This window comes from Mauremys mutica, chromosome 6 (assembly GCF_020497125.1).
Source record: "Mauremys mutica isolate MM-2020 ecotype Southern chromosome 6, ASM2049712v1, whole genome shotgun sequence".
In the NCBI taxonomy this organism is placed as follows: Eukaryota; Metazoa; Chordata; order Testudines; family Geoemydidae; genus Mauremys; species Mauremys mutica.
In genome coordinates this window covers 54786998-54803479 of record NC_059077.1, presented here as the reverse complement: position 1 = coordinate 54803479, position 16482 = coordinate 54786998, and the positions used below count along the sequence as shown (strand labels likewise).

Sequence of the window (16482 nt, the reverse complement as noted above, 5' to 3'; positions counted from 1 at the left end):
TTTCAAGCTATCAGCCAGAAACAAAGATGTCACCCTTATCTTCTTCTGACTTCCAGGGGAAGCCCCAAACTGTCAGCATTTAGTGGAGAGAGAAAAAATAAATAAATAATCAAAGAACACAAGGTTGCGAAAGAACTGAAAAGGAAAATGTTGATTTTAGGGGTTTTTTTGCATGGTGGAGAGGATAGGGAAAACATTTCAAAACCTTTATTTATTGCCCTCCTGCCAGGCCCAGTCTTGCTGCCATTGAAGTCAATGGATATTTTATAATGGATTTCAATACAGAAGAGGAATAGTTCCTCTTTTTCTCCCTCTTCTCTTACATCCTTTTCTCTCCTTTCCATAGAAGCAAGCTTGACTCTTGCCTTACACAATAAGGCCAATATTGTCAAACCTGAATGCCTAAAGCTAAGCTCCCAAATCCACATTTAAGCTCATAAAAAAAAAGAGGCTTGATTTTCAAAGGTTCTGAGCATGCCCCAGGACCAGGAGCATCAGTACTGGGAAGACCTTCCCATGTCTGTGAGAGACCACTTCACAGAAGCTGCAGCTATTGTTTGCAATCTGCCTGTGAAGTAGTTGAGACAAGGGGCCTGGGAAAACATGGCAACTCAGCACTGAGCTCTCACAAGCAGGCCTAGCACAGGTACCAAGTCCTTGTCTTCCTAACCAGAATCCTACTGGAAAAGGGAGATCAGTGATTTAAAAAAAAAATTGTGACTACTAAATACAATAAGCAAATTACAGCATAACAAGACAGACCAAGGTATTTCTGAAAATTCACTCTGCAGTTTAGACCACAGTACCTGTTAACTTTGCTCCTGAGACCTTTGCTCCTGAGACATATATGCACACACAATCATTAGGTAGGAATAATGTGACAGAACTGGATGTAAATTCAACTAGACTGGAAAGCCAATAGATTCGCTCTCTTCCTGAATCAGGAGGGAAGCCAGCTTTTTTTAACATTGGAGTTCACATGTGTATCCAACACAATCTCTCACGTAGGTCATTTAATTATTTTTTTTCACAATTCCTTCTGTTCATTAACTGCTGCCTTTCACCTCCCTTCCAAAAACACCTCTCCCTCTAAAAAAATAATCAAAATTCCAATTGTTTCTTCAGGCCTGTCTCCTGCTTATGAAACTGTACTCTGCAATTGGGGAGAAGAAAAGTCATCATGTCTCTTAATGACCAAATGCAAGAATGGAAAATTTCTTACCGAGAATTTCCTTTCTGCTAGCTGCATCTCCCACAATTCTTGACGTCTAGGCTGCTCTGCTCACTCTTGCAGATCATGAAGGTAGATCAAAATTTTGGTGCCACTGCTCTGACCATACTCCATCTGCTCCCACTTGTGGCCAAATAAATTATTCCAAAGATGTAAAAGTTTGTTAATACTCTTCTAGAAGGAAGAAGTATCTTGATGACTTTGGAGGGCAAACCCAACAAAACTAGCGTTTCCACTTTTAATAACCAGGGTGTTAGATGCAGCCAGTTCAGGTCTGGATGAAGAAGAGGACCTTGTGAGAGGATTCCCTGTCTCATTGGGAGATGTAGTAGTGTTCCTAATTTCAGGTCTATCAGATACAAAAACCAGTATGGGGCTGCCAGTATTACTGTTGCCCACTCGGATTTTATTTTCTGGATCACCTTCTCTAACAATAGGAAGGGTGGAAATGCAACAAGAAGGCCCTCTGGCCATCTCTGCAATAGGGCATCTGACCCCATGAAACTGGGGGCCACTTCCCTGGTGAAGTACTTTGGTTTCTTTGCATTCATATGGTTTGCAAATAGATCAGCTGAGGGCAGTCTGAATGATTAGACAATTAACTTCCTGATTTATGCACCACTCAAAGTTGTTTGCTTTCCACCTGCTGAGCCAGTCCACCTTTTGATTAAGGTTTCCCTTTATGAGAACTGTCGTGAGGGAGAAAAAGTTCTGCCCACTTCATGATTTCCATCGTTTCAACGTGTAGTGCTGGACTTCTTGTTCTCCCTTAGTTGTTCCTATATGTGACTGTGGTCATGTTGTCTGTCTGAATCAGGATGTGGCTCCCCTCTAGGCTGGACTGGGACCTTAGTTACTCCAGTTTGACTGCTCCTAGTTCTGGGAGGTTTCTGCTGTGGCTCCTTTCCTCCAGGTTGCTTTGGGCTGTTTGAGACCCCAAGTGCTTCTCAGCCCTCCAGACTTGCATCAGTTGTAAGAATCAGGGGATCTTGCGGGTATTGCCCTGGACTGACCACCATTTTAAGGAGCTGATCACCTGATGCCCCAGAACCTTCACTTGATCCTTCATGTGTTCCAGGGAGTGGTCCCATACCTTTAAGATGACACCTTGAAGGTGCCTCATGTATCATTGTGCTCATGGAGCGATCTCGATGCATGATACTGGGAGGCCTAGCAGTTCAAGGCCTAGTGCCATAGTGCCATGGAACCATTCTAGAGAAGGCTATAGCCTCACTATCAAGGTGTCTATGTCCATTCCCAAGTGAGTTATTTTGGTGGATGGAATCAAGGAGTTTTTCTTAATGTTGATAATAAAGCCATGTGCCTGCAGGAGATTCAATGTCAGGGATGTAGCTCTGTGTGCTGTTGCTGGGGATGGCGCTCTGATTGAGATGTCGACTAGGAAGAGATACAGGTAGGTAACCTGCTATCTGACTCTGATTACCACCATCTTCTTTGTAAAGCCCCACAGGGCAAAGGACAAGCTGAGTGGGAGCGCCCAGTACTGATAACGCTTCCTGCCATAAGCAAACCTTAGGTATCTACTGATGCACGGTCTGATCGGGATGAGGAGGTATGCATCCACCAAATACACTGATGTCAGAAAATCCCCTTTGGACAGGGATGACACCATAGAGATTAGGGTCTCCATCTGGAACTTCATTTTGTTCATCCACTTGTTGAGCCTTTTGAGATGCAGAATAGCACAGATTCCCCCTGCATGTTTCTGAACAATGAAGATGCAGTAGAACCCTGAGAAACTTTCTTCTGAAGGGACATTCGCTATTACTGCAGTATCCAGGAGATGAGATATCTTGTTCTGGATTACGTCATGCTTATTGGGGTAATTCAAGATGGGGGACTAGACGAAGAACAGATGAGGTGGAGCCCATAACTCGAAGGAGTATCCTGTGCTCACTATCTCACTGACCCACTGGTTCATGGTCAATGCAACCCATTCCTCTAGGAAATACTTCTCCCTAACTTCAGCTCAGGGCAGAGGCAGAGACCTAGGTGGTCTGTGTCATAAACAGGCTAACAGGGTTCCCGCTGGGCTTTTCTCTGGAGCCACGGTTACGGGGATTTCTTTTGGAGAGCTTGCTGTCCCTTTGCTGGTATTTTTGTCAGGATGAAGGCTGAAAGGAGTGCCTTTGTCTGAAGGCCAGTCTGAATTCTGTCTTAGAGGCATGATGTGGCTTTGCTAAGTCTTTCCCCAGTCCTGATTGGAGTCAGAGCCTGACAATTTACCATCCTTGGTGGAGGAGTCATCACAGGATTCAGACCTCCTACATCTTTTAGGCTTTTCCTTCCCCTTTTTTGATTTTTTCACTTTTTTGCTCACTTACAAACCATATTAGATCCAGTGTGGCTTTGGTAAGGCCTTTTGCAGCTAGCTTTCCTACAGGCCTGGAGACCTCTTGTGAGATCTCTTTCTGAGTCCTCACCTACTGGAGCCTATTCCCGCAGGGAGAGGGGAAGGGAAACATTTCCACAACTCTCTGGCCAAATTGGGAAGGGGGGGGCTGTCCCTTGGTTCTTTCCCCAGGACACTCAAGACCTATTTTAAGACTTGTGACCTCTACAGCTCTCCCCTCTCTGTTCTCTTAGGACTTACCCCTGAATCAGATGACTGTGGTCCTCCTCATCCTTGGAGCCTCTCCCTGTTCTGCACAGAGATTCCAGGGCAGTATCTTCCATTTTGGAGATGCGGCTGCTCTGGTGGGTAGGAGACCCCACATCCCAGTCCGATTCATAGCCCCAGGACCGAATAGAGTTAGGAACGGAAGACTGAGTGAAGGCTTGGCACAACTCACCATCTGCTGAGCTCGGGAAGGCAGTTTCACAGATGGAGCTCCATTTGGATTTCTTTCAGTGCTTTCTAGACAGCCCTCCCATACTTAAAAAGATGTAGAGGAGCCAGCAGGGAGACATTGCAGAGGAGACGTCACCTGGATTCCAACAGCTGACTAAAAACTGGCCCAGGGGGAGGAGTAAAGGAGGGAGAACACTGTTCAAATCTGCTCCAGAATTAGTCAAAAAATACCCCTTTAGGCAGATGAAAGAAAGGAGCACTGAAACTAACATCTGCATGCTGCTGTGGAGGCAGAGAATCTGACCACAACCACAAGCAAAAGGGGCGTGAATAGAGCAGTGGCGCCAAAACACTGATTCACCTCTGTGAGCTGCAAGGGTGAGCAGAGCAGCCCCGGTGGCAAGAATTGTGGGAGATGCTGGGCTGCAGAAATGACATTTTGTACAAATATAAAATGTTTAACTGTCTGCATTGCTGAAAGCTATGTTCAGGAAAATCTGCACATTGATAGTTGACTCTAAGTGACTATGTGGTTGATGATACATAACGTTCTTCCTTCTTATGCTTAAAAACGCACCAAGTTGCTCACACTTACGTTCTTTTCTTCAAACCCAAATAATCCAACAGGAGAATCATTTGGTGGAATAGTGACAGTCACCACAGTGTCATCCCCAAGTCTGGCACCACCTGTCACCCTGATTAAAGTGACGTTGAATAGCTCTAAAAATTCTACTGCAGTGTCATCTATGATTGTGATCTCTATCACCCCTGCAGCCTGCAAAAAAAAAAGAGAACCCATAAAACATTACAGGATACAACAGTGAATTCACTGAATGAAACTCAGAAAATGTAAGTCTTAGATTTTGTAAGTTGCAAAAGATTGCTAAATTGTTTTAGTTTGGCTCTCAAACTTGCTTATTTATTTATATATTCGGCTTTTTAAAACAAAACCATACCAGAATGTTTGAAATATTTTTAAAACTCATTTATAAAACTTTCTGGATTCCTATTAAAATTGTGAGGAATTTAACCTACTGAAATCCCAATATACTGTGAATTAAAAGTAATACTGTGAACTTAATAATCACATTTCCATATGGAAATTTTGGGCTTACTATTATTACAAGTAAAGATCACTATTACTGAAAGTCATTAGACAAAAAAAATTTTTTTTTTCAGTTTCTTCACATTGTATATTTGACAGCACTGTTTTGATAATGGTCATTCACACTTCCTGCCTGATACGCTGCTCTTGAGGAAGCTCAGGTGCACACACTTTCCTAAGCCCTGCAAGAGGGTGTTGACTATTAACAGCAGCAGCAGCAGCAGAGCTGAATGTGAAACTGAGAAGGTGGCAGGCAAGCATTTTCACAGCAGAGAGAGGAAGGGGTAAGACTAAATGTGTGTGGAATTATTGCAGTTCTTGGACCCATCCAAGAGGCACTTTTCAACAACAGGAAGGAAGCAGAAAAAACAATGATGAAAATTTGGATGGATTCTTTTAACTATTCCAAGGGTGATCAGAAAACTGATTTTTTAAATTAGTAAATTATGTAAACAATTTAATTTCACGGGTCCTTTTTCACAGACTTTCACACTAATACAAAAAAAACCCCACAATGGTGTACACTGAAAATTGCCAACTCCTTCTCTAATTTGTTATCCTTGGCCCTCATGCTGCAAATATGAAAAGGTATTTTCAGAAAATGTGTTTGGATTGGATGGCTCCTGCTTACCTCTTCTGCCATATGCTTCTTTAGTATGCAGTAATACACAGAATGTATTTTATTTGGTGCTAAACATGATTTTGTTCACAAGATCCATTTTCCAACACATGAAATAAGCTGCCCCTAAAAGTGCACACTTTGTGTCTCCAAGTGTGATGTGAAATCTAACAATGCAGCTTAAGCAACATAAAAATTCATTGTGTAAGTCCACACAAAACATGGGCTAATTATAAGTTTCCCACTTATCAGGCAAAAATAAGGGTGGGTTTTTTGTTTTTGTTTTTTACTGGTGGAGGTGTAAAGATATAGTCCCCAATGTGGCAAACACTTATGAACATGTTTCCCTTTAAGTACTTGAGCAGTGCCATTAAAGTCAATGCGACTGACTATGCATGTGCTTAAAGTTAAGTACCTGTGTACATGTTCACAGGATTTGGACCATAAATAGTAAGCAGAAATGTCCTCTGAGACTTTATACTCATATCTTTTAAAGGAAACAAATGCAAAAGACCCTGAGACTTCTTAACTAAGAAATGTTTATATTTTTAGCAACAGCATACTTGTCCATCTGCAAATGTAAGGTTTCCAAATGATGGTGTAAAGTCTTCCACACTAGCACTGGCAGGCATGGCTTCCCAGTATAGTTTTACTGACCCAAACCTCCCAGCCTTCCGAACAACTGGCAGCTTCAGTATATTCTGTGGTGGAGGCACTTCATAACCAGCAACTGCTCCACTAAAATCCTGAAAATTCAGAAAACATGTTGAGTGCCAAGGCAAATGTATTTCTCCTTTCTCATCCCATGCAAAAAGGTTGAAACCAAAATGTTCAAAAGTAGCTAAAGATAAGGGGCTATGCGTTAAAGTAACGAGTTAGTCCCTTTATATATAATCTATCAAACAAGACAGTAATATTTATTATTAATTATTATTATTATTATTATTATTAAAGAAAGATCAAATTGTTAATCTGATGTATTTAGGGTAAAAATAACCCATTTGATTTAGTGTTTTAACAAGTCCCATGTTCTCATGAACTAAGTATCATTAGCAGCAAGAAAACTTTTGTATAGAAATTGCTTGTCCAGTATCTGGTCAGTGTACCGGGTAACTGATGTTTAGTGCTAGAAATCTTTTTAAGACAATTTTTAAATGCAGCCTAAAAACATGGAACCTACTGCTAGAATACAATAGTAAATGTTTAAAATTCAGTCTTACCTTCAAAACATTGAAACTAAATATTCCTCTGGGGTCATCATTCTCTTCAATTATTACCTCAGCTATTTCTAACCCAAGTCTCTTCACACTTGGCTGCCCTCCAGCAAGAGAGGAATCCAACAGATGCACATCAGTAATATTGATTACAAATCCTTCCTGTAATTCTGGAACATGATCCTGTGAAAATGTTTTTAAAACGTCACCCCCATTGTAAGTTCATGTTATAAGATGGATATTATGAAAGGAGGAAACTGACTGGCTGCTGACTGAGCAGAATCAGGTAAAACCATGAGATTAAATAACTAATTCCCTGCCTCACATCACATCACCTATGAAAAGTGGGGAAAGGATTTCTGAAAACACTGCTGACGAGGAGGACCTGAAGGATTTTGAACATCCTATACAAACACATTTTTTTTGGTCATGATAAAGTCTACTGGCCCCAATAAGTTGGTGTTGCTCGAATCTGAACAATAAATCTGTTAAAAGGCATGTAAAGTGAACTAAACTATTTTACAGTTTGAAGTTGTGCCAAATTTACAACCCAACATGTTCCCAAGAGGGTTTAAAATTCAAAAATAAGTTTCCATAAAACTAAATTACTTGTTTCACAGTAAACAAAGCAATTTGGATTGCTCACAAACTAGTTACCAGTGTCCAGATTCTACTGAAACAGATTTAATGAGCCAATTTTCCTCCTACAATACTAATAGAATGTTACACTTTTCCTTTTGCCCCTGGACAGAACCTACACTATAATCTTCCTTAAAATATAACAAAAATGTCTCTTCTTTTCAATTACTCACAGGCAAAACGGTGACAATAACATAAGTCATGATTGTGTTCTCTGCCATAATTATTGTTTCTTTTTCTATCACATAATCCTGATTCTCTGTGGCTTGGTTGAAGGGCTGAAGGGCAAAATTAGGTTTGGTGCTCAACTGTACTGCAATATCTCCAACAAATCCTTGTTCTCGAAGAATTTGTAAAGTAACAATAGTAGGATTCTCTGTAAGATGAATTGGGAAAGAAATCTATATTAGCTCTGGTAAAAACCCATCAACGTATGATTGCTCTAACCCTTTCCCTGCTGGTTTTCCACTTAATCTCACTGTGCTAGAATTATCCGATTAATCACTCACTGAAATCAATGGAATGTTAGAGCACGAATTCATGTTCAACATCACAACCAGTGCACTCTATGCCTAAAAATTTAGTAACCTAAGCTGTTTGAAAGCGCATGAGGGACATTTAAATCTCTGCACAGAATGCAGGGGCGGGTAGCATTTTGAGAAGAAATTTTTTTTGAGAAACGTAAGAATTGAATTTTGTTATACAAAACCTTTAATGTACACATTCTCATTCAGTTCCCCCTTCCTTCCATCCCCTGTTTCGAGTGCCCTTCATGAATTTTAAATCATTCTGACGTCACTATTGATACAGATATAAGAAACGACCTCTGTGGCAGTGACTCTGGTGGCAAGAGATTGCCCTTTATTCGTGCGTGTCTACATCTCAAATTCCCCAGAAAAGGAAATGCACTCATACCAGTAATGACTCAAATCCCCCTTGGGAAACTAGATTTTCACCAGAGTCCAAGAAATTGCGGAACACCTACGGTGTGGCTGGAAGTCCTGTATCTAGGGCAGGAGGGGTGGGTAAAAGTGGGTAAAAGAAACAAACCAGGAAAGCTAAGGGTAAGATAAAAGGAGGGGAAAAGGCAACTAGTGTATGTTTTTGCTTGTAAATGTTGAACTACAATGCAGTATCCATTTCCATTACTTTGCATCTGGAAAAGCCCTATAGGCAACATGTTCTGAAATACTAACAAAAAATAATAATTTACAGATTAAACTCTGAAAAATTATCAGCTGCCAAACACAAATCATTGTAATGCACTAGCATGGGGAATATGTTTTATACATATGTATAGAACACATAAGTTACTACAAAATTCAGCTTGATTACATCTGCTGGGCACACTACTCCATCGACTGAGAACCTGTGGCAGGGAAGGAGGAGGGGCCAGGCTCCTAAAAGCATATTTCATGCACAGAAAAGAGCACACGACAGACTATTTTCCTCTGCCTTTGTGGAACTTCCAGGATGGAAGTTGTGGGTGAATCCTGCTAGCCTTGCTGGTAGAGACAGGAATGGGGAAAAAACATGTCTTATGTGGAGATGGAAGCAGGGGAACTCTCCTTGTAGAGGAAAAGATTGCAGGTGAGTGGCTGTTATTAGAGCTGGGTAGAGAACTGGGTGGTGGGTTTTTGTTTTGTTTTTTCAAATCAAATTTTTTCTTCAGATTTCTATTTTATGAAGAATTTCAAATGTATTTTTGTTTCAATTTGGACCAAAAACAACTTTAGAAATCTTTGAAATCCTCCACAAAATAGAAATCTGGAAAAAGTCATTTTGAAAAATCAAAATGTTTAGTCTCGATATTTTTTAAACAAAATTCCACCTGGTGGGCAGATACGGAGCCAGAATCCTGGAAGCCCTAGGAGCCCCAGCTAATTGGGTGGCTGAGGAGATGGGACCCTGAGGCTCCCAGGGCTACCTGACCTCTGGGTCAGCCCAACTCCCAATTGGCTAACAAGAAGCAAGGTGGGCAAGCTGGTGTCTGGGTTCTGCCAGAGCTTCATTTCAATTTCAACATATCAGCAAGTTCCAATGAAATAATATTTTGCCGGAATTTTTCAGATCAGTTGTAGCTGCTAGTGCATGGAAGGAAGATTGGGAGGCTGAGCAAAGGGTTTCTGAAACTGTAGGAGATGAGGCGTGATGGGATGCCAATGTCAAAGAAGCAGGTGGAAGGAGAAAAGTCTGAGGCAGGAAAAGGATAGAGTGGGAGCCTGATGGCAAGGAAAGGAGAGGGGGGAAAGTAGTGGTGGAGCTAAGCTCTTGGGGGAAAGGATGTGAGCTCCACAGGAACAATAACTGCTGATGGACAATATGGAGTAGGGAAAAGTCTTAAAGTGAAGACCACTATGGCTCTGCATGCAGTCCAGACAGTCCTATAAGTCCAGCAAAGTTCCAGAATCTAGTATGACTGCACCAACGTCACAGCAGAGTTTTCACTCCTTTCCCCACTACCTACGTCCCTGTTTGTCCTCACCGCAAATCACAGAGAATGTGAATGGACAGTTAAATTCACTGCTTAGGAGCAGCAGCAGCCTTCCATGCCATCTCCCCTCCAAAGATTTTCTGATGTCTGGCAGCTACTGGCATAGCAATGGGTGACAGCAGGATCAGGCCATTTGCCTTTCATTAGTTAATACTTTATAGTTAACAAATTTGCAGCATGCAGTTCATAATATTGAAAGGTGATGATGACATTGCAGAACAGAAAGAGGAAATGTGTAACCAGTGAAGGCATCATTGATATCAGAACTTCTAAAGATGACAACTTTTGTATGCCATTATATTAGCTCCTTGCTAGGAACATAAGACTGACTTACCTTCAGGCTCCGCTACTTTAGCAAAGAGAGACTCGGTATGCCAGCCAACTACACCATAGGGAGAATCATTAGGCAAAATGGTAAGCACAGCTCGTGCTCTCTTAGGGTCTACGATGGCTCCTCTCATGGGATCCTTAATACTCACAGTAGTGACATGGGTGAGTGTGATAACAACAGTTTCAGAAAGCTCTGCAATGTTGTCTGCAAGAACTGTCAGGGTGATTGTTGACAGGGCCTGACCTTCTGAAAATGTTATCTAAAAAGTAAAAAAAAATAAAAAAATAGGTCAAACATTTTGCCATACTATTATGGTAAGCACCTTCACCAAGGTTTGCTTTTGTAAAAATCCATCAGTGATAAAAGTGTGAACAGAGCATTAACAAAATATGAAAATGATACTGAACTGGGAGGTGGAGTGACACCATTGAAGACAGAAAAATAATTGAAAGAGATCCAGAGAGGTTAGCAACACTGACAGAGAACAGCAAAAAGAGAGTCACTTTGGAAAAATGCAAGCTGTTTAGTTGGAGCAAAACAATCAGAAACACAAGGAGGGAGAAACAGTTCTTAACTAACACTGGCCTGAGTTTTGGTGATGCTGAGTACCCACAACTCTCAATGACTTCAGCACATATGAAAATCAAGCCATTTTTATTTGGATCTCTTAAAAACAGATATAAGTATCTAAAACACCCATCTTGAAAATCTGGACCTAGGTGTCAGCAGAATAACTCAATCATTTCAAACTAATAATACAACTGTATTGTGGCTTTTTGTGCCACACACTTTGCTTTCCTGCTTTGTCTAAGTCAAGAAGCAGAGAAAGTCAGTAAATTGCTGAAAACCCAAAACCCCTCCCCTTACTAACAAATGTTGATTTTAGGGGCACAGTATCAATACTAGTGCTGGCTGAATAATATTCAACTGATGACTTAGTTGACTAATGTCATGATATTTTTTTCAAATAAACTATTTGCTGAACATGAAGTTTATTATTCACCCATCTATAATCCATTTTGACAATTATATTATTGTTTTAAGTTGTCACTATAATATTTTTAAATATATGTATAAATAAATGCATTGATCACATTTAAAATAACCATGTAGCCTCCCTTAACATTCTGGGAGAATTCAGAAAAAAACAGCTTCCACAAACAACGGCATAGAGACTGAGAGAACTGAAACAGAGACTGTCTGCATCACTGTGCTCAAGACACAAAAACAGACAAAGCGGGTTGGGCCAGAGCTTGATGAGCCCACCCACGTGACCAACTGCAGACCCTGGAGAGCTTGCACATGACTGGGTGGTGAAAGTCATTGAGGACTCAGAGACAGAACTGGATGCAAAGAGTCAGGTTCCAGTAGCGCGAGAGGACACAGTTCCTGAACTGCTCTGTGCAGCAGAGGACCAGAATCTGTCTTGAGCTGAAAGGGCAGCCTGCCTGCTGAGACCCGTAGGCTTCCCCCTGCATTGGGATCCAAGAGATGAACAGGACTTGAGTGGCCAGGTGCACTCCACTCCCCAAGAGAGGCTGAGCTTCAAGACTCCGCCTTGCTCGAAAGCACTGACTGGAAGCTGCACCCAGTAGACCTCCCCAGCACTAGAGCCAGAGAACGGTCAGGGCTTCTCAGTGAAGGACACCACACCCTTCAAGGTCCATCTCCACCAGCTAGCTAAAGCCTGCAGGGAGACCTTAGGGGGCATTCTCTTTACTTTCCCTTTCACTTTGTTGTAGGCTTTTGAGGGAGGGAGTGTTTATTTTGGCAGAATGGTTGCTCACTCATTTATTTGATATACCGGTACTTGATTCTCTGCCTGCCCCTTTGACCCAATTCCCTTTCTTTTCTCTGATTTTATTTCTTTCCAGGAATAATTGTTGTATATTGTCATAATCTGTTGGCCCTTGATTCCTTGTATGTGTAATCTGTAATGTCCTAAAAGTCACAGGATTTGTCTATTAGTTTATGCAACCAAGCACTAGGTGGAGCTGGGCCCAAAGAACCCAGGGCCCCCAGGTCCCATTGGTCTTAAGGTGGGTCACTATGTACTGAGGAGAGAAAAATAAGGGTTCTGCCATACTTGGGCACTCCAAGAAGGGACAACAGTTAAGACTTGGGATATTTTATAAAGTATTTTTAAATCAGTGCTTCACTAATTTCAGCATACCATTTTTACATACCATTCCTGATGCTGGAAATATATCATTAATGCTCCCATTGGCTATCCACTGTACTGTAACTCGGCCATACGTTCCTATTAAACGTTCAATATTCAAGGTGATTAAGTTGTCTTGTTCCATTTCTTCAACTTGCTTAGATAAAGAATTCTGGAAAGGTATAAATAGAGTACAACAATACAAATTAATTATTTGAATGTCTAGAAAACACACGACGAGATCCTATACAAAATACTCAAAATTATCTTGAGGCATTAGGAGCAAAATTTTAAAACTTGTATCCCCAGTGTTAAGCACGCAAATCTGTATTTGCACACTTCTGTGGAAGTGACCTAATTTTCAGAGGTGGTAAGCCCGTAAAGCTCCCATGGACATATTTAAATAAATAAACAAACAAATTAGGCAGGTTTTGCTGGGGTGCCTAAATATGTATTTAAGGACCTCATGTTAGGTACCCAAGTTTGAATTGTTTTGCTACAATGATTTCATCCCCGGACTAGTTTTTAAATGGATGAGAAACATGGGGAACTTCCAGGGCAGATTCAGTTTACATTTTTAAATTGCAGCATTTGATTTAGTGAGGACTTGCTATGTATACAATTTTCCAGCCAGGGCTTACTGTGTTCTTGTCAGTTGATTCTGTGGTACCTGAAGGTGCATTCTGGGTATATCTGCACCACAGCACTCTCGCCAGATTTCCTGTGGCTCCTATTTCCCTTTGCATGATAGCTTTGCACAGCTTTGTACATGCCTGTCTTAGGTCAACCTGGCCCTTTAAGATGGGTTCTCAGTTCAGGTCTCCCTTGATAGTGATTTCTGCCCAGAACAGAAGCATTATGGGGGTCATCATTCCAAGGAATATGAATTTGATGTGGGCTCTATCAGCATTCCCAGGTCTATCCCACAACGTGCCCATTAACTGCCATAGGTACTCCTTTTCCATCTGCTGCTCTGCTTATTCCCCAGTCCTTTCCATTGCTGGTCCTTTTCCCTGCAGTCTCTTTCACACTGATGAAAAGTAGGTTGCTTATATCTCTGCCCTCTTTCATAGTTTTATAGATTTTAAAGGAGGGATCATTATGATAATCTAGCTACCGCATAACACAGCCCATTGAATTTCACCCACTAATTCCAAGTTCACAACTTCTGTTTGAACTAAAGTATATATCTTTTAGAAAAACATTTCTAGTATGCTTTCCCAGAATGCTTTGTCCTAGTCCTACAGTTTCCATGCTATCAGAGAACTGCCACCCTCCCAAATATCTTTGTTCTATGGGAGACAAGAGCATTCTGTAAGTGGCAAAATGATTCCTCTAACCAACAAAAACATGAGGCCTATCACCTGCTCAAAGCCAAAGTCCAAAGGAGGCTACGTGACATCAAAAACAAGTGGTGGCAAGGAAAGGCCTCTGAGATCCACGGTTTGGTAGACCAGGATGACTTGAGAAGCATCTTTCAAGCAACAATATATATATATATGGGCCAAGCTCCAAAGGCCCAACCCTCTTACATTCCCAGCATGGCTCTACCCTCCTCAAGGACAATGCAGATATTAAACAATGCTGGAAGGAGCACTTTAAGAGCCTTCTAAACCGCGACTCCATAGTCTCTGAAGACACCATCAAGCTCATTCCATAACACTCAGCAATGGAACATCTTGCTGATCTCCCATCTTCTAAGGAAGTCCAGCGTGCCATCACTGAGACAAAATATCAAAATGCACCAGGCCTGCTGAGGTTTTTAAAGCTAGTGGCTCTATTAGAAGACAATAGAAGCTTCATGGTGCAGCACCAAGTAGATGGGAAAGGTGCTTTTTGGCTTGAAATCCTCCTGACTTTAAGAATGCCAACATTGTTACAATATTCAAGAAGGGGGACAAATCTCTGTGCAGGAACTATAGCGGTATTACTCACCTCTCCATCACAAGGAAGACCCTTGCCCGGATCCTATTAAACCACCTCCTTCCCCTTGCCGAGGAACTTTTCCCCAAATCACGTTGTGGCTTCAGGCCATTCCAAGGCACAACCAACATAATGTTTGTGGCCCGACAGATTCAGGAGAAATGCAGAGAGCAACACCACAAACTGTTCATGGCATTCATCAGCCTAACCAAGGCCTCTGACTCTATCAATCATGGTGCCCTATGAAAGGTGCTGTGTAGGTTTGGCTGTCCACAGAAATTCATTTCTATCATCAGACTACTCTATGATGGGATGAGTGCCACCTTTCTGTACGACGGCTCAGAGACCAAACCATTCATCATTCTTACTGGTGTCAAGCAGTCTCCATTTACCTTGCCGTGATCCTGATCCTCATCCAGGACTGCTATCTTAGAATCATAGAATATCAGGGTTGGAAGGGACCTCACGAGGTCATCTAGTCCAACCCCCTGCTCAAAGCAGGACCAATCCCCAACTAAATCATCACAGCTGGGGCTTTGTCAAGCCTGACCTTAAAAACCTCTAAGGAAGGAGATTCCACCACCTCCCTAGGTAACCCATTCCAGTGCTTCACCACCCTCCTAGTGAAAAAGTGTTTTCTAATATCCAACCTAAACCTCCCCCACTGCAACTTGAGACCATTACTCCTTGTTCTGTCATCTGCTACCACTGAGAACAGTCTAGATCCATCCTCTTTGGAACCCTCTTTCAGGTAGTTGAAAACAGCTATCAAATCCCCCCTCATTCTTCTCTTCTGCAGACTAAATAAGCCCAGTTCCCTCAGCCTCTCCTCATAAGTCATGTGCGACAACCCCCTAATTATTTTTGTTGCCCTCCACTGGACTCTTTCCAATTTTTCCACATCCATCTTGTAGTGTGGGGCCCAAAACTGGACACAGAACTCCAGATGAGGCCTCACCTATGCCGAATAGAGGGGAATGATCACGTTTCTTGATCTGCTGGCAATGCTCCTACTTATACAGCCCAAAATGGCGTTGGCCTTCTTGGCAACAAGGGCACACTGTTGACTCATATCCAGCTTCTCATCCACTGTAACCCCAGGTCCTTTTCTGCGGAACTGCTTCCAAGCCACTTGGTCTCTAGTCTGTAGCAGTGCATGGGATTCTTTCGTCTTAAGTGCAGAACTCTGCACTTGTCCTTGTTGAACGTCATCAGATTTATTTTGGCCCAATCTTCTAATTTGTCTAAGTCCCTCTGTATCCTATCCCTAATCTCCAGCATATCTAGCACTCCTCCCAGTTTAGTGTCATCTGCAAACTTGCTGAGGGTGCAATCCATGCCATCCTCCAGATCATTAATAAAGATATTGAACAAAACCAGCCCCAGGACCAACCCTTTGGGCACTCTGCTTAATACTGCTTTTCTGAAGTCCAGGGTCCATATTCTGCTGCTCTCCTTTCTTCCTTGTGTCAGGATACTGAACTTGACCATCTCATGGTCACTGCCTCCCAGGTTCCCATCAACTTTTGCTTCCCCTATTAATTCTTCCCTTTTTGTGAGCAGCAGGTCTAGAAGAGCTCTGCCCCTAGTTGGTTCCTCCAGCACTTGCACCAGGAAATTGTCCCCTACGCTTTCCAAAAACTTCCTGGATTGTCTATGCACCGCTGTATTGCTCTCCCAGCAGATATTGGGGTGATTGAAGTCTCCCATGAGAACCAGGGCCTGCAATCTAGTAACTTCTGTTAGTTGCCAGAAGAAGCCTCATCCACCTCATCCTCCTGGTCTGGTGGTTTATAGCAGACTCCCACCACGACATCACCCTTGTTGCTCACACTTCTAAACTTAATCCAGAGACTCTCAGGTTTTTCCGCAGTTTCATACTGGATCTCTAAGCAGTCATACTGCTCTCTTACATACAGTACGACTCCCCCACCTTTTCTGCCCTGCCTGTCC

The 16482-nt window shown here is 42.1% G+C and overlaps 1 protein-coding gene across 1 annotated transcript in view; it reads right to left on the bottom strand.

Moving 5' to 3' along the window:
- Positions 1–16482, bottom strand: part of ADGRV1 (adhesion G protein-coupled receptor V1) — a 421267-nt gene that overhangs the window by 272217 nt on the left and 132568 nt on the right. Inside the window, exons 55-60 of the mRNA XM_045021061.1 lie at positions 12632–12778; positions 10449–10704; positions 7794–7996; positions 6988–7164; positions 6331–6513; positions 4639–4818 (exon numbers count right to left, since the gene is read on the bottom strand). Coding sequence (XP_044876996.1) covers positions 4639–4818; positions 6331–6513; positions 6988–7164; positions 7794–7996; positions 10449–10704; positions 12632–12778 — 1146 coding nt within the window. The remainder of the gene's footprint in view (positions 1–4638; positions 4819–6330; positions 6514–6987; positions 7165–7793; positions 7997–10448; positions 10705–12631; positions 12779–16482) is intronic.